General features: G+C 42.2%; 1 protein-coding gene across 1 annotated transcript in view; it reads left to right on the top strand.

Moving 5' to 3' along the window:
* The window catches only part of Frmd4b (FERM domain containing 4B), a 197,930-nt gene extending 174,630 nt beyond the window's left edge, over window positions 1-23,300 (top strand). The window contains exons 13-23 of the mRNA XM_027428944.2: window positions 1,273-1,411; window positions 1,865-2,006; window positions 2,997-3,130; window positions 3,219-3,338; window positions 4,381-4,609; window positions 7,588-7,644; window positions 9,395-9,542; window positions 11,530-11,649; window positions 13,358-14,169; window positions 17,340-17,472; window positions 21,676-23,300. Coding sequence (XP_027284745.1) covers window positions 1,273-1,411; window positions 1,865-2,006; window positions 2,997-3,130; window positions 3,219-3,338; window positions 4,381-4,609; window positions 7,588-7,644; window positions 9,395-9,542; window positions 11,530-11,649; window positions 13,358-14,169; window positions 17,340-17,472; window positions 21,676-21,796 — 2,155 coding nt within the window. The 3' untranslated portion in view covers window positions 21,797-23,300. The remainder of the gene's footprint in view (window positions 1-1,272; window positions 1,412-1,864; window positions 2,007-2,996; window positions 3,131-3,218; window positions 3,339-4,380; window positions 4,610-7,587; window positions 7,645-9,394; window positions 9,543-11,529; window positions 11,650-13,357; window positions 14,170-17,339; window positions 17,473-21,675) is intronic.
* The last annotated feature ends 1,864 nt before the right edge of the window (window positions 23,301-25,164 follow it).

A 25,164-nucleotide genomic window follows, 5' to 3' on the forward strand; every position in this document is an offset into this window, starting at 1 on the left:
TGTGTGTGTGTGTGTATACATGTGATTTTTAAATATAGTATTTATTAGTTTTTGAGAACTTCATATACACACATACAATGTGTTTGGATCCCAATTTCACATGCTCTTTTTAAAATAAATAGATAGATAGATAGATAGATAGATAGATAGATAGATAGATAGATATCTACTGAGCCCAGTTTATGGCGCCCATGTACTCATGGATGTGGGGCCATCCACTGGAGTTGGTCAGTGTACTAGGATCTGTGGTGTATGTGTGAACTTGCCGGAGGTTGTTTGAGCTGTATTTTCCTTTCGGACTAACCATGGCCAGAGCCTCTTTTCAGGGGTTTATAGGCTGTTTAACTTCTTAGGAGAATTATCTATTCTGTGCTTTGCTTATTTTTATTTTGAGTGTTCCTGGGTCCTGAAAAAAAAGAAATCGACACCGTTGTCAAAGTTATTCTCATGAATGGAGGTCAGGATGTAAGTCTCTGACAATCAAGAAGCACCTTCAGAAGTTACTCTTTAGGCCCTAGATGGTGTTTAGAGGTCAGAGGGATGGAAGGAAACTGCTGTGACCAAAAGATGATCAAGGAGATTAACCAGTTCCAACAAAGAACGTTAGTGCACCCCCCAACACGCACGCACACACACACACACACACACACACACACACACACACACACACTCCAAGCCCTTCTGCCCTCTGCCCTCTGCCTTCCCCATCCGGCTTCCTCCTCCCTGTGGTTGTCTTTCTCTCCCCCCCCTCCCCGCCTCTTCCTGCTGACTGTCTTCCTTGCCTGCCTTTCCTCTTTTTACCTGGAGTATAAACAGCAGTCTGGACCATGGTGAGGCTTGCACATGTTCAGCTAGTATCATCAAGTTCATCTCCTGCAGGCTGAGTCTGCTTGAGCCAGAGGGGCTCCCTCTTCGCCTTGGGCAGGTGCCGTTTCTGCAGGCCTTGTGGCTGTCTTTAAATGACCGATTTTATCTTTTCCCGCTTGCAGTAGTCCTGCTTCTCTGTGGTTTCTAACTAGATGTTTCTGTACAGCTTCTCATTTGACTATCTCCTTATCCAGCGTTGAGTTGTGAGAGTTTAGACAGAGATTGCTTGGGGGCTGGCTGGTTTTGTTCTAAAAGCACAACATCAGAACCTCAGCCCCTGTCAGACTTAGTCTGTGCAGCCAAAAGACAGAGAAGGAAGGTGCGGGGTGACATCACTGCCTGCTGGGAACACTCCATGTGCTGTTAGCCCGGGATGGCTATCTCATGGTTCTCTTCATGTTTTAGGATTTCAGTGTCTAGAAGAACCTTTGGACAGAGTGGCCTGTTTGTACAAACCTGGTATGCAAACTCTTCCCTCATCAAGTCCATCTGGGTAATGGCCATTAGCCAGCATCAGTTCTACCTGGATCGGAAGCAGAGCAAAGTGAGTAACTGGAGGTGTCTTTGGGGACAAAGTCCAGTCCTTTTTCTTTCTGTTATGGAATGAATTTTCTCAGAAAACATATAAGAAAAGAATGTATTGAGCTTTGCTGACCACTGTTTTGTTTTTTCATATGTATAAAAGATGAGTGGGGTGTGTGTGTGTGTGTGTGTGTGTGTGTGTGTGTGTGTGTGATTTAAAAGTTGTGAGATTTGGGCATGCATATGCTTGTACGGTGGTGACATTGCTGGGGGCATTTTAAAGTTAGCGACTGAATCCTGCATACTTACTGAGACCATCAATGTGCAAAACAAAAGATTTCTGTTGTTTCTAAGGTGACACTTTAAAGGTTTATATTGCCCTGTGTTGAAATTTTTGGTTGCATAGTACCTTAATCATTGTATTGATTTAAAATGTGATCCTGCTAATTCCATTTCAATCTTATTTACTTCATAGGCAAAAATTCCTTCAGCCAGAAGTTTAGACGATATTGCAATGGATTTAACAGAGACTGGAGCACAGAGGGCCTCCAAACTGGTGACTCTGGAAGCAAAAAGTCAGTTCATCATGGCAAGCAATGGCAGCCTGATATCCTCAGGTATTTTCCTTGTTTGAGAAAGGATCAATCTTTTTTCCCTTTTTATTTCTTTCTCTTTTCTCTTTCTCTCTGTTTTTTTTCCTTTCATGTTTGTTATACATCTTTTCCAAATGCATCTTGATGATGCAAAAAAAAAAACTTAACAAAATGCAACAGCTGCAAATAATATCTTAAACTTATTTGTTTATTTATTTTAAGATAAGGGCTCACTGTATAGCACTGGCTGGCCTCAAACTCAGAGATCTGCCTGCCTCTGCTTCCTGATGCACCACCATCCCTGACCTTTAACTATTTTTAAAGAATATGAAGTTAAATTGTAGGTAGTCAGGCCGTATAAATAACATGAGATGCAAAAGATACTGGGTACCCAAAGGTTGTCTGGAAAGCTATTTGCTTCCTGCTAAGTTTTGATGCCACTAATTCCCCACAGAACATATACTTCTATACAAACACAATTGCAAGTGGCTAATTCATAAGCTGTAATCGTGGGGCCCAGTCCTTTCTTTGTGGAAATTCTGGAGTCTCTTATCACTAAGTTAACTTGTCTTACCTAAGTCCCTCTCAGTTTGTGGGTCTGAGAAGTAGGGATGAGGGTCTGGGAGGGGATTCCTTTGCATAGAACAGTCCATTGCCTTGCTTGTTTACCTCCTAAAGAAACATTGAGTGGGACCATCTCAGGGATCATCTCCCCTTCGCTCGTAGGAAAAAAATGCAGTTTCTCCTTGTGTGTGTCTGAATCACAAGGTGTTCCATGGGAATCTTCCAAAACTGACTGAGCCACAAAGTGCAAAAGACATTTTCTTACCAGGCACTTTCTGACCCCCAGAAGCATGTGAAATGCTTCCTGATTTCCTCTCATTATGTTCAGAAACAAGGAAAAAAGAACTGAAACCAGCATTCGGGAGCAGCATTGCCTCCACAGCCCTTTTGTCCCTCAGTGAGGAAGGAAACAGGGCCTGTGTGAACCTCCCTGCCCTGCCCCCACTCCAGGTTCTCAGGACTCAGAAGGCATGGAGGAGCAAAAGCGAGAGAAAATCCTCGAACTCAAGAAGAAAGAGAAGCTGTTGCAAGAAAAACTCCTGAAGAAAGTTGAGGAGCTGAAGAAGATCTGTCTACGGGAGGCCGTGAGTGGCCTTGGCCTCTCTGGGCACTTGTGTTGGGTGGCTGTAGCCTGTGTCCTTTATGAACTCTTGACCCTGTCCTCTTTTACAGGAACTCACGGGCAGAATGCCAAAGGAATACCCACTGAACATCGGCGAGAAGCCCCCTCAGGTCAGGAGGCGAGTGGGGACCACGTTCAAGTTAGATGACAACTTATTGCCCACTGAAGAGGTACGAGCATGGCACTGAGCCATCCTGTGGCCAGCCAGAAGAGCCATCTGTTTGGTGTCTTTCTTCTGCACCTTAAGTTCCAAGTCAGTGCTGTAGATTTTTCTCCAAGCCATGGGAACAGACTAGATCAAACTGCACTGTTTCTTTCATGCACGCTCTGAGCGGAATTTATTTTTTATTTCTTACTATTTTATTCCCCGTATCGCAGAGTGCATTAAAGGAAACCTGTGTATAAATTATAAATAGTATTACAGAAATCAAGATTGAATTTTAACTTCAGATCCTTTCTCTTAAAGCCAAGTAGCCTTCATCAAATGGTTTCATCAGCCTAAAGTTTCAGCTCGAAGCCAAAGTGCAAACACCTGTGGAACTCCCCTCTGCAGGGTGTAGTGAGGATTAAATGAGATAACACACAGGCAGCAGTCAGTATAATTAAGTTAAAAGATTTGATGGGCAGCATAGTGTGTGCTCTCTCAATTGCATATCATGTGCAATTATCTCATTATGACCCACCCCGTGGTTCTTACATGGATTTAACCGTCTCTACTTCCATTCACAATAGAGTCAAGTTTGGTATTTGCTGGGTGCCTGCCTGCCTGTGCGCTCAGCTCTGACCTAAGCAGCACAAGGTGTGTCTTTAATCTTCAGCACGCTTTTGTAAAGTACTTTCTTCCTTTTACCAATTCAGGAAACTAAAGTATTAAAAGATTATTTATGAGTGGTATGTTCACTCATGCTACCAGGGACAACCAGAAAGAGCAGTCGGACCCAAATGACGTGTCCCTAAAGCTTCACATATAAATGTAACATTCTGCAGGAGTGAGTCACAGGTTAGCATCTCTTTCGCAAAACTTGTCTTAGCCGAGCCAAGTGAATAAATGCAAAGTCATTTTCCTCCTTCCAAAGGAAAAGAGGTTAGACTTTGAGAAGGTGAGGTTAGGGTGGGTGAGAGACGTCTTCTTGGAAGGTGACTGAGAAACAATGTGAGCGGGTGACTGCGGGTCTCCCTAAGAATAAAGCAGTGTTTATTGTCTAAATGCAGGATCCAGCTTTGCAAGAATTGGAGAGCAATTTCCTAATACAGCAAAAGCTGGTTGAAGCTGCAAAGAAACTTGCCAATGAGCCAGACCTTTGTAAAACCGTAAAGAAGAAACGGAAGCAAGATTACACAGATGCCGTGAAAAGGCTGCAGGAGATTGAAAATTCCATCAACGAATACCGAATCCGGTGTGGGAAGAAACCCAGCCAGAAGGCTGCAGCCATTCTACCAGGTTAGTAAGCAGAAGTTGTCGGCAGACCCTGCACCCAGTCCTCCTGCTGGGATGGAGTGTTCCTTCACTTTGTTACTTGGTTAAAGGCAGAAGAACAAGGGTAAAAATGGTCAATTCTTCAGTGTCTAAGGCATGTGACCTTGATGTTCAGTAGCAGGCTCATCATGGCAGTTCTCTATGACAGGTCTTGAACTTTCAGGATGAAGGCTCACAGGGATGCTGGATCCTGATAAAACAGACTCCTCTGCAACAGGATTGCTGCCCTAGAGACTTTTCATGATGTGGGTTGTTTCTGGAAGGTGTTTGAATGTGGCAGACCCTGCATTTTTTTAGAGACCCTGTCTGGCATGTGTATAGAAGAGGAGAGGTCTTTTTTTAGAGACCCTATCTGGCATGTGTATAGAAGAGGAGAGGTCTTAGGACTATCCCATTTCAAGACAGTATTTACAAGTCCGCAAATGTCAGATGATAACATGGAATGCGGCAAGATGAGAGATAAGATTATAACCACAAGGTAATCCTGACTGCGCATAAACCTGCATGCAGGATGACTGATTGGGAACTATTTTGAAATACTAACAGCCTTCGAATTTCAAGAACTGATTCTCTTCTGTTTCCAAGATCCTGGAGATCATATATCTACAAAATTCATATTCAGAAAAAAATGGAGAAGTCTTTATTATGTTAAAGTCTGATTGACTTTATGCACATAATAATGTGCATTTTTAGACAAAATCATGGTTGAAATGTGATGATATTTCTTTAAACCCAAGCCTTTCCCCAACTTTATGTTGGGGAACCCTGAGAAACTGAACTCGTTGCTCCACTGGATGAGTGGTATAATCATAACTGGTGGTACCTTCCATTTTCACTGGAATATGAAATAATTACATACGTTTTGTTTGATAAACTGTGGTAACTGGGTTTAGAGCAGACCAGGCTTAGAGCCTGTGATTCATAAAATTGAGCTATGACTTTTAGAAAGTGAATATACAGACACTAACACACAAATGTTAGTCCACCACCGCTGGAGAATTTAAATATGCAATCCAGTTGGTTTGATGGTGGTTTGATACTTTGCCTCCAGACATGTGTGATTAACAGGGTGCTTAATGTTCATGGCCATTTGTCACAGCCAATTCACCCTCAAGCTGTGCTAGACCCAAATGTTCTTTTTGGTGGCTGACATTTGGGCAGCAGATGGTGCCGTTGGTTGAGCATATATTGGAGAGATGTTTTTTTTAAGTGTACCCAACAGCTGACTATACTGGCACCTTGCCTTCAAGTTGCACTGTATGTCTAATTAAGAGAGAGTCCACCTGGCTCTGATGAAGATTAGCATTTGAGTTTGAAAGAAGACAGTCCCTCCAGAATGGGCTTAAGACTTACATCAAGGTGGTGTATTTGGTTAGAACCTCTCACCAAAACAGTTGATGCAAAATATGGAATGGTTTGCAAAATCATATCAACTTATTTAAGATTTTTTTTTTTTTTTTTTTTTTTTTTTTTTGCCAAATGGACGCTAGTAATGCTCAAAACACTATGGCTGTCATTTCCAACTAGGTAGCTGAGTACGGGTAATAAAACTAAGAAGCATAGTTGGTATTTTTCTTGAGATTTATTTATTTTATGTATATGAGTGCTTTATCTGTGTGTATGACTTTATGCCAGAAGAGGAGATCAGATCCCATTATAGATGGTTGTGAGCTACCCTGTGGTGACTGGGAATTGAACTCAGGACTCCTGGAAGAGCAGCCAGTGCTCTTAACCCCTGAGCCATCTCTCCAGCCTGTGTAGTCTGTATTTAACTAGCATTTGTTGTGTGCCTGGAGCTGGCTAAGGTCTTTGCGTCATTAGTTAATCAAATGGCTCATCTCAGCACTGTGCAATAGGCCTTGTTATTATCCCCATTGCAGAGCAGAGCCAAATGAGCCTTACTGAGCTGAAGCAACTTGCCCGAGCTCCTGCAAATAATAAATGACAAAAATAATATTTAAATTCATCTTCCAATTCAGTGCTTCTTAAGTAGGGACAATTTTGCCTTCCATACCCCCACCCTAGAAATATTTGATGATATTTGCAGGCACGTTGGGTTGTTGAAATTGAGTGTAAGGGTGCTGCTTCAGATCTTTAAATAGACATAGTTTCTATAATGCAAAAGGCAACTCCCTAGAACAAATATGGAATGCAGTTTCTTCTCAAGGCATTGGAAAATTAAGTGATACAGTCTGAGGCTGAAGATGTAGCTCAGTTGGTATTGCCAGGGATACATGAATATTGGGTTCAGTCCCTAACACCACATTAAAACAGCATGGTGGTGTATGCCTGTTATCCTAGCACTTGGGACATAGAAGTATCAAGGCTGTTAGTTATGTAGAGAGTTCAGGAGCAGCCTGGGCTTCTATATAAGACTGTGTTGAGAGAGATGGGGGCAGGGAGGGTGGGAGGGAGAGAGAAAGAAAGAAAGAGAGCCAGTAAGGAAGAAGAAAAAAAGAAATACAGACTGCCCTTCTATCCTCAGATGCCACATCTGTAGATAGATACAGGCAGTCTCAGGTAAAAAATATTTGAGGGAAAACTGTCTCTGTACTAAACACATTATTGGATAAACACTACAATATGACAACTGTTTATATAATATTCACACCATATTAGGAATTATATGTAATAGAGACAGTATTCACAGTGTCCAAGAGAATTTGGGACACCCTCAGATTTGTTGGGGAGACAACCAGAAACTAGTCTTCTCTGGATACCAAGGAATGACCACTCCATTATAACATCTGTACAATAGGTCAGAAGTTTTTATCGCTAGAACGTAAGTGATTCTGACAACAACTAATTATTCTTAATGCACTATAATTGTTTACATTTATCTAAATGAAAATAAAATGCACTCCATTGAAAATTGCTTCGTTGAACTCATTCTAATTATATAAATGCACAATTATACTAAAGACAGCTGTTTTTATTCACAGAAGACATAATTCCGTCAGAAAGCAGTTCTTTGTCTGACACCACCACCTATGATGATCGTAAGTGGCTCCCTTTTCATTTAAAAATATTAGATACTCTGAAGCATGAAGATAATTTTTTAAAACGTGTGTGTGTGTGTGTGTGTGTGTGTGTGTGTATAGACCACATGTGTGGGGAGTATCCAAGGAGGCATGATCCCTGGAGCTGGAGTTACAGGCCATTTTGTGAGACATGGGTGCTAGGAAGTGAACTCAGGTCATCTGAAAGAACAGTGAGCAATCGTAACAGCTGAGCCTTGTTTCCTGCCCCTAAAGTATTTTAATTTAAATAAACTTGGGTATAGGATGCAGCTTAGCTGGTAGAATACCTAGCATGTATGATGCCCTAGGTTTGGTCCCCAACATCAAATAACCCTGGTGTGCTAGTGTATACCTATGGTCCCAGTACTTGAAAGGCAGAGTTCAAGGCTTTCCTTTACTACATAATAATTTTAACCATAAGACCCTGTAACAAAGAGAAAAAAAAAAAAAAAGGAAAGTCTACCTGTTTCTCTTTGGGGAAAAGTAGAATAAACTAACTTTAATTGTGAAAATGATTGAGGAAAGCAGTCTATAACTGTCATCTACACAGGCTAACATATTAAAACAGGACGACCCAATCAAAAATCCATAGCATGAGTAAGTCTGTCTGTAAGGATATTAAAGTCTTTTTTTTTTAACTTTGTGAAAAACTAAAAACTCATAACTGTGTAAGTCACATAATCCTTCACTTAATGATTTCCAGTGGTGATGTTTTTACCTATCTGGAATCCAGCATCAAACCAGCAAATTATAGTGTGCACTTTGCAAACCACTGGAGAAGTGGGAACTGATTTTATTTTACATAGGAAGCAAGGCACATTTTATGAGTGAGATTTCATGTCATGTTTGCCATTTCCTATAAGTGAGCAGTGTGGTTACAGTGGCTGATATCAGTTCAGTGTGTTTGGGGATGGAATGTGTTTCATATCAAGGGACTGAGTACTTCCTTGTAATCCTTTATGCGTAGTCAGCTGACTGGCTATCTATCTGATGGGATTTGAAGAATTCCAGGAATGCACTGCCCTGTGCCAGTCCCTCACTGCTTTTTCTCTGAGCTTGATGCTCAATAAAATCAAATCAAATCTCACAACGTCAGGATCCTTCCTTTGAGCTGTAATCCAACACATTTGCTCTTCATTTTTTAAAAAATGGACAGGTTGGTCATGAACATACCATGTCTGCAGCAACATAGCCCATCCCCAAAGGATAAGTTTATGGCCTCAGTGGCCTGAGGTCTTTAAAAGCGAACAAAATCCTCTTTTTTCCTTCCTTTCTTTTTAGACAGGGTTTCACCAGGTAACTCTGTCTAGTCTGGAACTCACTATGGAGGGTGACCCCAAGCTTGTAGAAACCACCTGCCTCTACATCCCAAGTGCTGGGCTTAAAGGCATGCATCACCCCACCTGGCAAGTTTCAGATTGTCTTTAATAAAACTTTTTGAAAGTGACACCGTCACCCATTACACCTGAGTGATTTTCTTACTCGAGAGTGGTCGTTGTGAATTGAGAAAAAATGGTTCAGACCTCAGTAGTTCTTTTTATTTTTTTTCTAGCATATCAATCATAAAGCTTAACTTTACAAAATGTAAGCATTCCTACTACAAAGTCCTACAAATAGAGTCTTGAGAACTGTTGTTCATCTGATCTGCCAATTTCTTTGTGAAAGATTGACAAACTACTCATTTACTGATTTGCTCATCTTTATTCATTTGCTTTTTGACTCACTTTAGCCAATGACTCCTTCACTCTTGCTGGGCAGCGACCAAGTTCAGTACCTCATTCTCCAAGAATTCTACCCCCTAAATCTCTCGGTATCGAGCGAATCCACTTTAGAAAATCCTCCATCAATGACCAGTTCATGGACACCAGGCAGTCCAGGTGAGCATTCTCATCTTAAACTTTAGAAGTCTCTTCTCTAAAGCAATGACACATTTCTCTTGCTCATTATTTATCCTTCCAGATGATGTCCTATTAGGAAACTGAGGCAGGGATACTAACCCAGAGGTTCAGTTTTTTGTTGTTGTTGTTGTTGTTGTTCTTTTTGTTTTTGTTTTCAGACAGGGTTTCTCTGTGTAGCCTTGGCTATCCTGGAACTTGCTCTATAGACCAGGCTGGCCTCAAACTCACAGAGTGAGCCTCCCCAGTGCTGGGATTAAAGGCGTGGGGAGGGAGTGTTCTTAAGAGAGCTTTTTAAAAAGCCCTTGGCTCTTTCCTTGGTATTAAAGTCTGTGATTTAAATCTAGTTACAAGGATTTTAGTGATTGAGATTAGGAAATGATGTTAGCCTGAGCTAAGCAACCCATGAAAAACCTTGTGGCTTCAAGAGGTTTGAGGCTGTGGCCACCTGGAAGAGGTTTGAGGCCGTGGTCACCTGGCCCCTTCCTTTTGGGTCTGTGGTTCGGGGAGCACCGTGGTGGGGAGAATGTGGTATAACAGAGTGCTCATCTTGGGGGTAACTGAGAATCAGAGAGAGAGAGAGGAAGTGGGTGATTCTAATTTCCCCTTCCAGGGGATGCCCTCGATGACCCTAACTTCACCCCACTTGTCTCAACCCCCAAAGTTTCCATCACTTTCTAGTAACCCCACAGGCTAAAAGCCAAACTTCCAACCCATGCACCTTTGGGAGGGTTTCAAGTCAAATTCTAGCAGGCCTAGGACTCCACAATTCAATTTTATAACCTCGGGTCTAAAGCACTTTCAACCTGAGGACTATTTACATAAATTGTCATAAAACCACATGGTAGAATGAGTATGAATTCACCAAAGTCACATTGTAGAGTCACAAATAGTGATTTATGCCTATAAGTGTCCATCAGGAGGTTGAAGAAGGAAGGATTACTACAAGTTTGCAGCTAGCCTAAAAGCTAGCCCGGGCTGCCAACAGAGATCCTGTCCTCAGAATTAAAATAATAATAATAATAATGAATTAACTGACAATAAAATCAAAATAGTATAAACAAAAATTAAGCAATATGAAAATGCTATATGTAGCTTCAATTTTTAAGTACATATTGAAAATACAAAGTCCTTTTTTGATAAAAAGTATAGATATTTATAAGTATATACGTGTGTGTGTGTGTGTGTGTGTGTGTGTGTGTGTGTGTGTGTGTGTACACACACAGGAAAAATATATGAAAAATTTCATGTTATGTGTGGTCTCACCTGATGAATACCCAAATCTTTGTGCTTCTGAGCTATAATGCACTTTGTTTACATTCACAGCAAGTAGTTCTTTGGGAAGTTTACTTTTGGACAGTGGGGAGCTGGTGCCAGGATCTGTGTGTGCTAACCGTGTGTTGTGGCACCAGTATTATGCCTTCCCCTTAGGCAGTTATGTTCTTAGAATTCTGGGAAGTAGAAAAACGTGATTTAAAAATGATAAACTCTAGTCAAAAACCAACGGATAATAGCTTTGGGCCATATCGACTTAGCCACCAAAAGCTGACTTTTTAAGAAATCGTTTTTCAAGAAATTGGAGGGAACAGGTCAAAAGCAATAATATTTAGTGATGTCTGAAAGCTACATTAAGTTTTGTTGGCCCACAGTCACACCTACTCTCTTCTGTACTGTGTATGGGTCAAAAACCCCAAATAATTACTACCAGACTTGAAAGAAGGGCTTGCGGAACCTCACTGTAGTTGCTGTCAATCTATGCTATTGAGCATCTTCTTGTTGGCTGTGTGCATGACTTCAGAGAGTCAGACCACAAGTGCTCCGCTAAAAATCATCCAGGACCCCTCAAGATGGGTAACCTCCAGAGACCCCGCTTGCATTTTTTCCCATGCCCTCTTTCCATTTCTTTCCAGTAAGTTTCATGTGTAGCAGGTTCGCTAGGAGTCATTTCTTCAATTCCTTTTAATTGCAGGGAGATGCTGTCCACCCACAGCAGCCCTTACAAAACACTGGAGAGGCGACCCCAAGGAGGACGGAGCATGCCCACCACGCCTGTCCTGACTCGGAATGCCTACAGCAGCAGCCACTTGGAGTAAGACCTTCATTTCTACTGCTTCAGCGCCACCAGCTTTGGCTTGAGTGTTTGTCTTGCTTTTGTTGCCCTTTTAAATCTTTACAAGTGATTGCTACTTGTTGGTAGCCCTGACTCATTCCGACTCACTTCCTGATAACTTACATTTCTAATTTGTGAGTAAATGTACTTGATTCCTCCGGGTACATACTGGATTTTTAGTACTTTAATTTCCCCAACTAGATATTGCTATTTATCATTCATTGGCAAGGAAGAGAGCAAGTGCAGTGGAATTTGGAAGTATTTGTGGAGTTCTGTGCTAAATGTCTTATTTTCTTTTATTTTTTTAAAAGATACCATTCATTTAGCAACACCATTTCATAGAGTCCAGGTTGGCCTTGAACTCACTATGTGGCCAAGAATGACCTTGCACTCCTCACCTTCCTGCTTCCACCACCTCAGCATTGGGTTACAGACATACATCACAGACATACACCACTATGTGGTGCCAAGGTCCAAAACCAGGACTTCAAACATAACAAGCAAGCACCACCAACTGAGCTAAATGTTCAATCCCATAAATGCTTCATCCATGCTATTTTAGTTAGTACCCATAGCAAGCCTGTTATGAAGTGGGTATTAGGTAGCATTCTATCTCATTTTACAAACACAGAAACAGAACAGAGACAAGTTAAGTATCTTGCCTAACTCTTACAGCTGATGAATAGCCACCCAAACCATGGTCAGCACCAGTATCTCTGATTTAGGCCCAGGTTCCACTCCACCTTGCCTCTCTTCTATTCTTATGTAACCTAACCCTATGTGAGAAGAGAGGAGCCTCCAAAGACCTGATGGTGGTCATCTTCCAGCTTTAACTCAGGCTGTACATCAATGTGCATGCAAGGATGTATGATGTATGATGTATGAATGTATGTATGTATGTATGTATGTATGTATGTATGTATGTATGTGTGTATGTATGTGTATCTTCCCTAGCCTCAAGGAAGGATTTGGCTTGCACAATAACAGAACCCCCTATTTCTCCTTTATAAAAGACTATGATGAGAACTTACATGGGAACCAATGTGTGATGTGAACAGGTGGACTCTGTTGTGTAGTCAGACTTGAAAACCTGCAAAGCCCAACTGAATTTAGAAGTTACGAATCCATTCGGCGTTTTCTCTTCTCTGTGTTGCATGTGTTCCTCTATGTGCATGTGTGTGGGTGCTCATATGCATGAGTGTCCATGTATGTGGAAACTGGAGGTCTCCATTACTCTCCACCTGTTTTTTGTTTTGTTTTGTTTTGTTTTGTTTTTCCAAGACTGTTTTCTTTGTATAACAGCCCTGGCTGTCCTGGAACTCACTTTGTAGATGAGGCATGGCCTTGAACTCACTAAGATCCACCTGGCTCTGGCTCCCAAGTGCTGGGATTAAAGGCATGCACCACCACTGCCCCACTACCTTGTTTTTTGAAATAAGGTTTCCCATTAAACCTAAAACTCGCCAATTTTGCTAGACCAAGCTTGAGGGATCTGCCTGTAACTACCTCCCTAGCATTGAGATTACAGGAACCAGGTGTGTCTTTTTCACATGGGTTCTGTAGCAAGTTTTTGTGCTCACGCAGCAAGCACTCTACTACAGAGCCATTCCCCCCAGCTCTCAGCCTTGTGTTTCTTTTGCTTCCTTGGGTCCTTCTATTGCACTCATCTCCCCTTTTCTTCCTTCAGACCCGACTCTTCATCTCAGCACTGCCGCCAGCGGAGCGGAAGCCTGGAGTCCCAGTCCCACCTGCTTTCTGAGATGGACAGTGACAAGCCATTTTTCACCCTCTCCAAATCCCAAAGAAGCAGTAGCACTGAGATCCTCGATGATGGGTCTTCCTACACCAGCCAGTCAAGCTCCGAGTATTACTGTGTGACGCCTGCTTCTGGCCCTTACTATACCACCCAGACTCTGGACACCCGAGCCAGGGGTAGGAGAAGGTCCAAGAAACAGAATGTTTCTACTTCCAATTCAGGAAGCATGCCCAACCTAGCACAAAAGGATACTTTGAGAAATGGTGTCTACTCAAAGGGTCAGGACCCACCTCCTTCTGGTTACTATATCTCGGGATACGCACCATATGCAGAATGTGACTTGTATTACAGTGGTGGCTATGTCTATGAGAATGACACTGAGGGACAGTACAGTGTCAATCCTTCTTACCGATCCTCTACTCACTATGGATATGAGCGCCAGAGGGACTACAGCAGGTCTTTCCATGAAGATGAAGTAGACCGAGTACCCCATAACCCTTATGCAACTCTCCGGCTGCCAAGGAAGGCTGCCATGAAATCTGAGCACATCACCAAAAACATCCACAAGGCCTTAGTTGCTGAGCACCTGCGTGGCTGGTACCAGAGGGCTTCTGGGCAAAAGGATCAGGGGCACAGCCCACAGACTAGCTTTGACTCAGACAGGGGATCACAGAGGGGCCTGGGATTTCCAGGGCTACAGGTGCCCTGTTCTCCAAGCAGTCGAGCGTCCTCCTACTCTTCAGGTAAGATGGCTGGGGAGGCACATCACCCCTGGGGCCACTGTCTATCATACTCCCAAACCACTCCTGTCCAGGGTCATGAAACTGGTCCCCAAGGTCATTAAGAGTGGTTGCCATTCAGTGGATCCATAGTACGAACTGCCAACTTGGATGGTGCTCTGTGACTTCCACAGAGCATGAGAGTCTGATGAAGCCATTTGTAGATTCAAGCCTAGCAAACAAACACTGAGGACCTAGTCTGTGTGCTGTCCTGTGCTGGTGTTTTCACCAGCTGTGTCGTCATCTGGGTCCATCTCTTCCATGGAGTCTCATCATTGGAGTTTGACATTCAGAAAGAATAAAGAAGCACATGAGCTGAGTAGAGGGCATTAAGGATCATGCATCCCTTCCCATTGGCCTCCAAGATGTGATCAATTCCAAGATTGAATATTCACGTGCCTGCCTGCATAAGCAGTTATGCAGCGATTACAGTAATTCTGATAGACCCTGGTATTTGTTGAGGATTTTCCTACTGACTTTCTTTATCTTATCTCAGTGTGTGCTTATGCTCTACTGAATTGCTAATGTAAGGAATTTGAGGGACTGGGTGCTTGACTGGAATGCTTGAAAACCTGATTCCATGGCCGCCATCATTGCCAAAAACCCCAGGAATTTTTGTAGATGATTTTCGATCATCAACAGTGTTCCCTTTGGGGCTGGAGAGATGGCTCAGTGGTTAAGAACAGTGTTCCCTTTTTAACCTTTCTATGGGGTTTGGCCACTCCCTCTGCTCACACTTGCAGAGCACCTGCCCCACACCCTAACCTGTTCTAAGTAATTTGAGTAGAGTAGGAGCTGAGGAGCCCTCTGCCTGCCACGATGAGAGCTCAGTACTGAAGCTATGTCTGGCCTCCCTGAGTTCAGGTTCTAGTCAACGGCCGAAGGAATGTATGAAAATTAAGTAAGCTTCAGATTTGAGGGTTTTGCTGCTTCCCTTAAATATATGTAGGGATTTACAAGCCTGAGGAACAGTAAGGTGAACTGTACCTTTAAGATTCATAAGTTAGCTGACAAAAGACATTGCCATGGAGATTGCTGTTTGGGTTCTGTTTTGTTCCTATTTCCGGGACTTTGGACTTCTGCTAGGACTATCCCACCTATGACCACATCTAACACCAAAAGCTCCTGTCATTATTTCCTGTGGTTTATAGCTCTGACCTGGAGGGTGCCTGTCTTGCTCTCAAAGTTCAGGGTGAAGCTTGAAAAGCTTTCACAGATCACACCTGGACAGAGTCAACAAAAATAAGGGCAAACAAGGGGTCTGGAAAGTCTTGTGGATTGCTTTGGGTGCACGAGGGGGGGGCTGGGGAAACGCCCAGGGAAACCCAGGTGTGATTCAGAACCCTGTCTCTGCTGTTGGCTTTGTATCTAGGGCAAGGGTGAGAACGGAGGTCATACTTCCTGACTTCCTGGTTCTGACCTGGTGTCAGCTCTGCTGACAGTACCAACAAGAGCACTCCTCCCACTAAGCCCTAGTGCCCCCCCCCCCCCCCCCGCGGTTTAAGATAGGATCTTACAGTGTGTCCTGGGCTGGCCTCAAGCCTCAAGCTCACAGGGCCTCTCCCTTGCCTGCCTTACCACACCTGGCTGAGAGCACCCTTTACAAAGAATTAAATGCATGAAATCAAGGCTCCCTGAAAATCCGTTCTGGAATGTTCCTCACTCTTGCCCCACTTTATAGCTTTAGAGATATATTTCTACGGCACACGTCATTCACATAGAGAGCTACATTTCCTGTTTCTTGTTAGTCAGATTTGGCATCACCTGAAGGCTTCGTGGTGACTCAGTTTCAGTAGTGATGGTAGCCACCTTTTCTTGGCAGCTTTCTGTGCCAGGGTGCTGTCCCTTTTATTATGAGCAGCAGTGCTGTAGGGTGGGTGCTGTTATTCTTATTTGGCAGTTAAGGTGACTCTGATTTAGAGAGTTTGAATGACTCTGCCTATCCTCTAGTCTGGCAGGTAACAAAGTAGGGCTTCTGTCCCAGCTCAAACAGTTTAACCCCAAAACCTCAGAACCTTTACCTAGCACCCAGTCTTGGAAACCCACTGTGAGGATCCTACATCAGTTGGTGAAAATTATGTGACATTATGAATATATTATATTATTTAATATATATTCAATATACAATATGTATTGAGTATATTATTGTGTTCCAAATGCACAGGTGCATTTTGAAGGGTGTCTGTCTGTGGTGATTGCAAGTGGCTTGTGGGTATGGAAAGAGGTCAGTAGCCAGGGACAGATAATGGGGAACAGGAAGAACCATGGCGGGCACTGTCTGTGTGAGACTTGGATATGCACAGGACCATAGGGCCACCTGCATAGCCCAGGCGTGAAGCAGGACTGGTTTTACAGCGAGAACAGCAGGAACCAGTGACAGGCTTTCAGTAGGGCTCTGCTGCAAAATGGTGCCCTTGTCCTCTCCTGGTTCCACCCTTTTGCAAAACTAGTCTCTTCCTCCTGCTGCTAGCTTCTCTCCCCACCCCCATTGCTTTTGATTCAACAACAGAAAATGTCCTGTCGTGCCAGTGGCCAGTGTTGTTGCATTTGGCAGTCAAGTCTTAACAAGTCACAGGCTGAATGCTTTTCTACCGACCTCTACTTATTCTCAGGTACCATCTGCTCTGATAGCTGAAACCCCGGTAACAAGATTCTCTCCCTTTATAATAATCTTCTCCCTTTTTCTTCTGGGCTACTTTAAAATATGTGTACTTGACAATGTTTTGTCCTTCCCTCCGTCTACTGTTAATAATAATACTTAGCATATTTGATTCTTGATTCTACACTAGGTTAAAGGTGTTCATAGTTACCTTTAGTCCTGGTGATGCAACCACACCGAGTATACTTATTCTCTCCACACATAAGGAAACAGCCTTGAAAATGATAGGCTACTGGTCCAAGGTCACTCAGTCACTAAGCCAACAAATTGAATTGACTGCAAATTCTGGCTCAAATAGGGGTCTAGTAGTAGAAGAGGGGCAAGACCTGGACCGTCCCCAGCACCAGCAAATACAAAAGCAAACATGGGCCGCCCTTCTCTCTACTCCACACACACCTGACTGTGAAACAACCTAAACAGATGTCCCTTGAAGCATTTCAACTAATGTGCTCTGTCTTCCCATTCTAATTTCTAGTGTCTTCTACAAATGCTTCTGGGAACTGGAGGACCCAGTTAACTGTGGGGCTATCTGAATACGAAAACCCAGCGCACTCTCCCTACACCAGCTACTATGGCGGCATCTACAATCCCTTACCCTCTCCAAGCAGGTGAGGAAGTGCTGACCGGATTCTAGAATCTTAGTCCTCTTCAAAAGATGCCTGGTGCCTACACTGAAGTCTCAGTGTGAAGAGATATAACACAGGGTTTGGTCAAGAGCCTACAGGCCAAACCCAACGGCCACCTCATTCAGTAAATAATGTTTCATTGGAAAATGGCCATGCTCATTATTTCACGTGTTAGCTGTGTGTGTGCTCATACTCTGAGGACAAAGCTAAATGGCTTTGACAAACAGCAAATGGCCAGCAAAGCCAAAAATACAACTGCACTTGGAAAGTTTTCTGAGCTTCATCCAGCTCATCCAAGTTCAGTCCTGTGTTTACATCTGTATGCATTAAAGTCTCAGGCCCACAGCTGGGCTTTTCTTTATCTTCCATTTTGAGGGTGTCTTTAAAACTGTATCATGGGTAAGGTCCACTGAAGTCTTCTCTGGAAAAGAGAAAATCTGCAGAAAAAATTACCTCTCTCCCAGTAAAGCTCTTTGTACCCAAGTCCAGCCAACAGTTGGTCAGTCAGATTTCACCACTTGCTGTCCTTTTGTGTTCACTAAGACACGGTGGCCACAGCCAGCTGTCCTCTTTGTCCTTTAAAGTAGTTCTTTGTAAACAGTAAAGGGAATGCATAGTACAGTGCAACTCTAAAAGCTCCCCCGCTTCTCCCCAAGTGAGCTCGTAACTCCCCTGGCAAAGATGATAGAAGGTGGATAGAGCAAATGACTATCACCTCATCTCAGGCCTATTAAAATGCATCAAACAGATTAGAAGAAAACTTAACAAGGGCCCCCCAGAACCACAAACTTAAAACTACATAGTTTCAATTTTTGGACAGAGGAGGAATTAGCTTCATTCCTTACTCTTACCCCAAAAGTCCACACCCACAGTGCCCTGAAGACAAGCACTGTCTGGGTTCTTTTTGGTTGTTGTTGAAAATTTGATCTTATTGTTTAAGTCCCATTGCCGCTGTCCTGTGAAGGAGACTTAGGGTGAGTAACAGCTTGTACAGTGTCTGTGCAGAACAGACCTGGCAAGTTAGCAGCTCCCTGCAGAGACAGTTGGTGTTCCAGTCTAAATGAAGTATTTGGTCCCCCCAATCCTTGTTTTTCTTCCCCGCATTCCACCAGAGTTTTTCTTGGCTTGAAATATGAAGCCAATTGTCTCAACTCCACAAAGGGTATGCTCAAAATAGACATGGTGGAACTGTATTTCACAGGATGCTAGAGGGCCGGGGCTTGTGTAAACAGTGCCTAAAACTGAGTTTGCAGCAGGAACCGAAATGTGTGGCCCCAAGTTTGAGCTGAGCCCTTTCAACACAGCTCTCATCAGTTTGACTAATAGATTTGTATCTCTCCTTTCTGCTGAGTCCATGCACACCATGGTGTCCATATCATTAACTCTGCTCTCACTGAATCCAGGAACCCACTAAACACTCTGAGAAGAAAATCTATTCCTACCAAGTCTGCCTGTGTATTTCGGTCAGACCAAGATGGCTGAGTAGAGGAGGCTAGGGTCAGAGGGGACATAGTGTGCAGGAAATTGGAAGTTATTTAAAGCTCCATTGTGGTGTGGATGGGTGTGCACACTCACTGTGGAGAAAACACGGAAAGTAACAAAGGACTAGAAAAGCTAACAGCGGAGCCTTAATCCTACCTACCAGACCCAGTGTTACTAACATTTGACACATTTCTCCATAACCCGCTGTCCATTTGAAGATTGTCATGATACGGTACATACAGTTTTGCACCTTATGGTATATATAAAATTACACATCTCATTTTTAAAATTTAGTATCTTAAAAATGCAAACCTATGTTGTTAAACTTTTTGTTGGTTTGCTTGTTTTGTTTTTTCAAGACAGGGTTTCTCTGTGTAGCCCTGGCTGTCCCAGAACTTACTATATAGACCAGGCTGGCCTCAAACTCAGAGATCTGCCTGTCTCAGCCTCTGGAGTGCTGGAATTAAAGATGTGCACCACCTTTTATATGGCTATCATTAAACATTTTAAACATTACACGGATACCTAATTATCAAACACATGATGCTTTATCTAAAAGACCCATAATTGTTGAGCAACTTTGTGAGCCTTTTTCTTAGTAGTGATATTAATGTATCCTGTGTGATGTGTTTGTCTGCATTTCAGACAGCCTCCTCAGGACTCATCCCCAAAGTAGAGTTAATCCTTCAAACTGAAAAGTGTGCTCTTTAAGTTCCCACTTTTCAGAAGAATGGGAACATTGGCACCCAAGAGATCACAGAAGTACATAAGACATACCTGTCTTATGTAGGATTTTAAAAACTGTCTTACTATCTGATCATTTTAATTTAATTTACTAACAAGCCAAATACAACAATAATCATTCATAAAACTTCAGAAATTCGCCTTAAGATTGCATGATGCATTTTTATGGAAACTTGTTTTTAAAACTGACATAGTGATTCATACTCTTAGGAGGCAAAGGCAGGAGGATTGCTGCAAACTTGTGGGCAGCTTGGGCTGCATAATGATTTTAAGGTCAGTCTGCACTATAAAGTGAGACTCTGTCTCAACACACACACACACACACACACACACACACACACACACACACACACACACACACAAAGCAAGCCAACCAACAGAAAGCACAATGTTTAAAATCAGAGACAGAATACATACACATGTGACAATGTTATAATGAAGACTATTTTGTACAGTGAATACATTATGTTAATAAAAGTAAGAGACAAAATAAATTTCATGATGCAGAAGAAAAACTCTAGTATGCACTAAAGTCTGAAAATGCTCAGCAACATACAAGCAGATTTATTTTTTTAATAAGCTGGATGTTATTTATAGAAAGCTAGAAGGTTTTTTTTGGCAACTTTTTTTTCCCTAGTATGGTTTGGTAAACTTGGCACTGGTGGTCTGCCCAAAGCAGACAGGCAGAAGTCTCTTGTGCTAGGAGTGTCTCAGAAGGGGCAGCTTTGAGCTTTCCAGCTACAGTTTTCAGATGAACTTGTTTTCTTTCACTTCCTGTCTTCCTCTTCCCTTCCTCTTCCTGTCTAACTTTCCCCATCACTAGGCACAATCGAGGCCCTCTGTCGCAGAGAATGGCTGTGGCTCCAGAAGTGAGATCAGTGTTAAGCTCTGTCTTGCTCAGTGTAGCCAGCCGGAGTAAGTACATTGCTCCAGTCTGCCTGTTGCTTCCCTACAGCAGGATTTTCGCCCTTCCTGGCTGCTGTGTGAGGTTGTGAAATCTGACTTTGCTTTGATGTTTCCTGAAAACACTAAAAATCCTGAATTTACATAGTATCCATTTCCAAAGCTCTCTTTCCAAGTTTTGTTTTGTTTTGTTTTTTACTAGGCTTTACTAAAAGATTTTGGAATTGAAAACAGAAGCCTACTAACTATCTAACCTCTTTTAATCTTAACGGAACGTTTGTATAATAGACTGTGCTTGTTTGAATGCACTATCCAAATATGTCTGTTTCTATTTTTTTTTTCTGGCAGTGTTCAGAACAAAATGCCTATATGATGTCATTTCCTGGGTCAGTGACAATTCATAGTTGCCACATAAACCCTCAGGATATGATCTATATTCCAAGGTATCCCTGCTAACTTTAAATATTTTTCTTGCCCTTGAATAGAACATGAAATTTATTCTCTTAATTTGAAAAGTTGTCAAAATATGACTTTTTAAAACATTTAAAATATGATCCATTAACAAATTAAGAAGCAAGCATGTATCAAAGTTTCACTTTTTAATTGTTATAATAAGGAAACTATGGTGCTTCAAAGGGAATTCAAAACAGAGTGAGCGTTGGGATAAGATTATTAAATTACACACCAAACCAGTCAGTGTCAAAATGGGGCAATAAACTGTAACCCATAGTATTTTCTGCTGCAAAGGATACATTTGTATTTCTTCCCAATAAATGCCTTCAGGTTAACATGTAACTTAATACCTTCTGGGCCCTAATCAGTAGTAAATGAAAGTTAAACAAAGGTTGAACTCTCCTGAGAGTTCAACAACAATCTTTTATGTACCTGCTAGACAATGCTCTACTGTGCTGTGGAAAGAATACACACTCTTTGCCTCCTGTCTTAGGTTCTGGAATTTTTTTTTTCCTAACAGTGCTTCCTTCTAACCTGTTGGGCTGTTTGTTCTGAGGGAGAAAAATAGATTCAGGTAGTAACTTTCCTGGTTCTCTTTACCAGACAGTATGCAGAGACCACTCCGCTGGACGGTACAGATGGAAACCAGCTGGAAGACAACCTGGAGAGTAGCGAGCAGAGACTCTTTTGGCACGAAGACTCCAAGCCTGGAACATTAGTCTGAATGCAGTTGGACCTCCTGACCAAGCACTGCGCGTTCTCACACTAGTGTGCCTTGCAAAGTGTGTTCGTCTTCCTAGAAGACTTTAGGAACAAAAGGCATCAAAGGGCAGAGAGAAGACTTCTGTGGTTTGGAAGTGAATCACACACTAAGCCCCACAAGCCCTGGATGAGGACTTGCCTTTCAAACTCTAGGCACTAACCTATCACTAAGTCTGATCCCTTTGTGGAATTCCTATCAAGAGAACGACAGGAAGCCTTGACCCACAGCGAGTTCTTAGGAAGGGAATAACAATTGTCAAAGGCAAGCCTTGAGACTGGGGGCATGTTTAGGGAGTTTGTCCCATTGGAAAGGAGGATGGGAGGTGAAGCACAGTTCAGAATGCTGAGAGAGGGAGCCCAGAAGCTCCCGAGTCATGGCTCACCATGACAAGGTTTGAACTCATGAGCTGACAGGAAACACACAGTTCCTACAAACAGATGGCAATTTAGACAGTATTGGAAACTTACTTGAAGAGAAGTTAGATTTTCATGGAGTTTTGAATGAGTGTAAATGTTTTAAGATGTTTTTGTTAAGCACCATAAATATGGACTCTAATCATTCTGATTGCCGTAGCATCCCATACATACCATAACTTGATGGTAGCCCAACTAGAGGAAGTCACTGGCCAGCTCTGCATGGAGAATGTTCTTAAGGTACATATCACCAATCCCTATTGTGCTTCCCAATACTGAATTCTCAGACTGGTGACTCTCCACCTTGCCTGTCATTTGAAATGGTCAGCTTGAGGTGGAAAGTGTGCAGAACCACAAGTCTGAAAAGAGGGTTCTGAAATGATAACAGAAAAGACCCCAGAGGACAAAGCCAACCCACATCATCGTAGATGAATCGTGTGCCTTAACGTGGTGAACAGTAGAAAGTTAAACCTCCAATCTGAACTCCAGAAGTAAATCTGTTACCCGGTGACAAAACAAGATTGGTCTAAAAGAATTTACACCAAGCTGCAGGAGATTGAATCATGAGGCTTAAACTACCTCCTACCCCCTCTGGAGGAACTCATTAGCTAGGTTTGTTGTTCATAGGATTTTGCTTGCTTTTAGGGCAGCCTTGATCTTTGTCTCTTTTTTCGGCTTCCAAATCCCACGAAAGGTGCTTCCTTCCCTTTTATACGAGTTTCTTGTTCATATTGTGAATAGAGACATTTCTCAACAGCTTTTCTGGGACAGTTTTCTACTTGTATTCCAAAGCATGTAATATATACATAAAAAAACGATTTGTTAAACTGGTCCTTAGTCATTTGTATCATTAGAAATGAAGTCCGGGGAAATTTTTTTGGAAAAAAAAAAAGATGCAAGTAAAAAAATAATAATAACTTATTCCTTTTTGCATATTTGTATAGCCTTCTGGAATTGGAAATAGCCTTTTGGATATACTTTCACTGTTTTGACTTTTTGAGACCTGTTATTTTTTTACATAGGTCAATAAACTGAGAGTGTGCTACTGAACACATGTTCGAGTGCTTGCATTTATGTTTGGGGTGCACAAGAGACAGTCTGAGGTGCTCCATTTCAAGAAGGAAATCAGACAAATTCATTTAATACTACAATGTTTTATTGATTCCAAGATACGTGGTTTTTTAATATATATATCTAAAAATAGAGTTCATATATTCATGAATTCCTAGTGAAATTGACTGTGGTTGGGTTTTTGTTTTTTGTTTTAGTTGGGTTTTGTTTTTATTTATTTCTTAGTGATACACAAAATGTTGTTTTGTTCTGTTGTTTCAGCTTAGGCCTGAACCTAGGTTCTTGCACACACCTGGCAAATTCTCTACCACTGCCGTAGACCCCAGCCCACTGCTGTGCCTTATGATAAGTTTGGTGTTAATCGCTTCACTAAGAATGACTAATGAGAATTTTTAGGTTTTAGCCTTGAAAACACTAACTGTTTGATAATGAGTAATTTATCTTCATTTTCAAAACAAGCCTTTTAAATTGAAGAAACCATTTCAGGATCCATCTTCTTAATTGAAGAGAGCTGGGATGGAAATGAAATGGAGGGAAAACTCAAATGAGTGTTTTTATGCATGAATCCTACGTGAATATGCCCCTTTACTGCTCAAAAACGTGCTCAGAATTGCAAATAGAACCTTCAAAGAGAAATAGGACTAGGCTTCTGCATTGGAGAAGAAGAAGTTTCAAGAATGGCACAGTGGGTCTGCCATGGGATCACATCTGCATTTTGTAGAAACTGCTCACCTAAAATCAAAATCAAAACTGAACAAAGCAAATTTTCAACATGTAAACATTGTCTTTTTATCCCACACTCACAGAGAGCATTTGAAACACAGGTCCCATAGGGAATCGTGTCCTCCAAATGAGGTTCTCCAGAATGCAATGTTAATCTGTTATATTAGTTTGTAGTTCTTTTTACTTTCTTGAGTGTTTTTTTTTTTGTTGTTGTTGTTGTTGTTCTGTTTTGTTTTGTTTCATTTTTCGAGACAGGGTTTTTCTGTGTAACAGCTCTGGCTGTCTTGAAACTAACTCCCTTTGTAGACCCACTTAATTCAAACTTTCAGAGATGAGCCTGGCTCTGCCTCCCCAGTGCTGGGATTAAAGGTGTGCACCACCGCCACCTGGCTTCTTTTTTCCTTTAAGAAAAGAAAGTTTAAATTTTGTGTATGTGTATGTCTGCATATGTGTGTATGCACAAGTGGGTAGCTGCCCACAGAGGACAGGAGAAGGTGGCAGATCCCCAGGAGCTGGAGTCATAAGCTGTGGTGAGCCCAGCCAGTGTACATGCTAGATGTGAACTCAGGTCCTGTGGAAGAGTAACAGAGCACTCCGATGGATCAGATAGGAAATGCCCCCTATAGATTTTCTTTATTTGAACACATGCTTCCCTGTTGGTGGTACAACATGGGGAAATTATGGAACCTTTAGGGGGCGGAGCCTAACTGAAGGAAGTTAAGTCACTGGAGGAGAGATTTACAGCCTCTCCCTACCTCCTCTCCTCCCTCTCTTCGCTTCCTGTGTATGGATGACGGTATAACCAACCAGCTTCCTGCTTCTGATGGCATACTATGCCTTCCCACCATATGAACTCCAGATCTGGAATTGCAAGCTAAAATAAATCCTCCTTAAGTTGCGTTTGTTCATGGTATTTCATCACAGCAACAGGAAAGTAACCAATACACTCTTTAGCATCTCTCTAGCACCTTAGCTTGGAACTTTTTATATCACTACAATTTTTTCAATCTATCACTGTATTACTAGTAACCCCCTTCCATAATATTATGTGTATTTAATGGCCTAACATATCTTGGGTCTCACTCCCTATCAGTACATAATTATCTGCCTCACAAATATGCA

This window comes from Cricetulus griseus, chromosome 8 (genome assembly GCF_003668045.3).
Source record: "Cricetulus griseus strain 17A/GY chromosome 8, alternate assembly CriGri-PICRH-1.0, whole genome shotgun sequence".
NCBI classification, from domain to species: domain Eukaryota; kingdom Metazoa; phylum Chordata; class Mammalia; order Rodentia; family Cricetidae; genus Cricetulus; species Cricetulus griseus.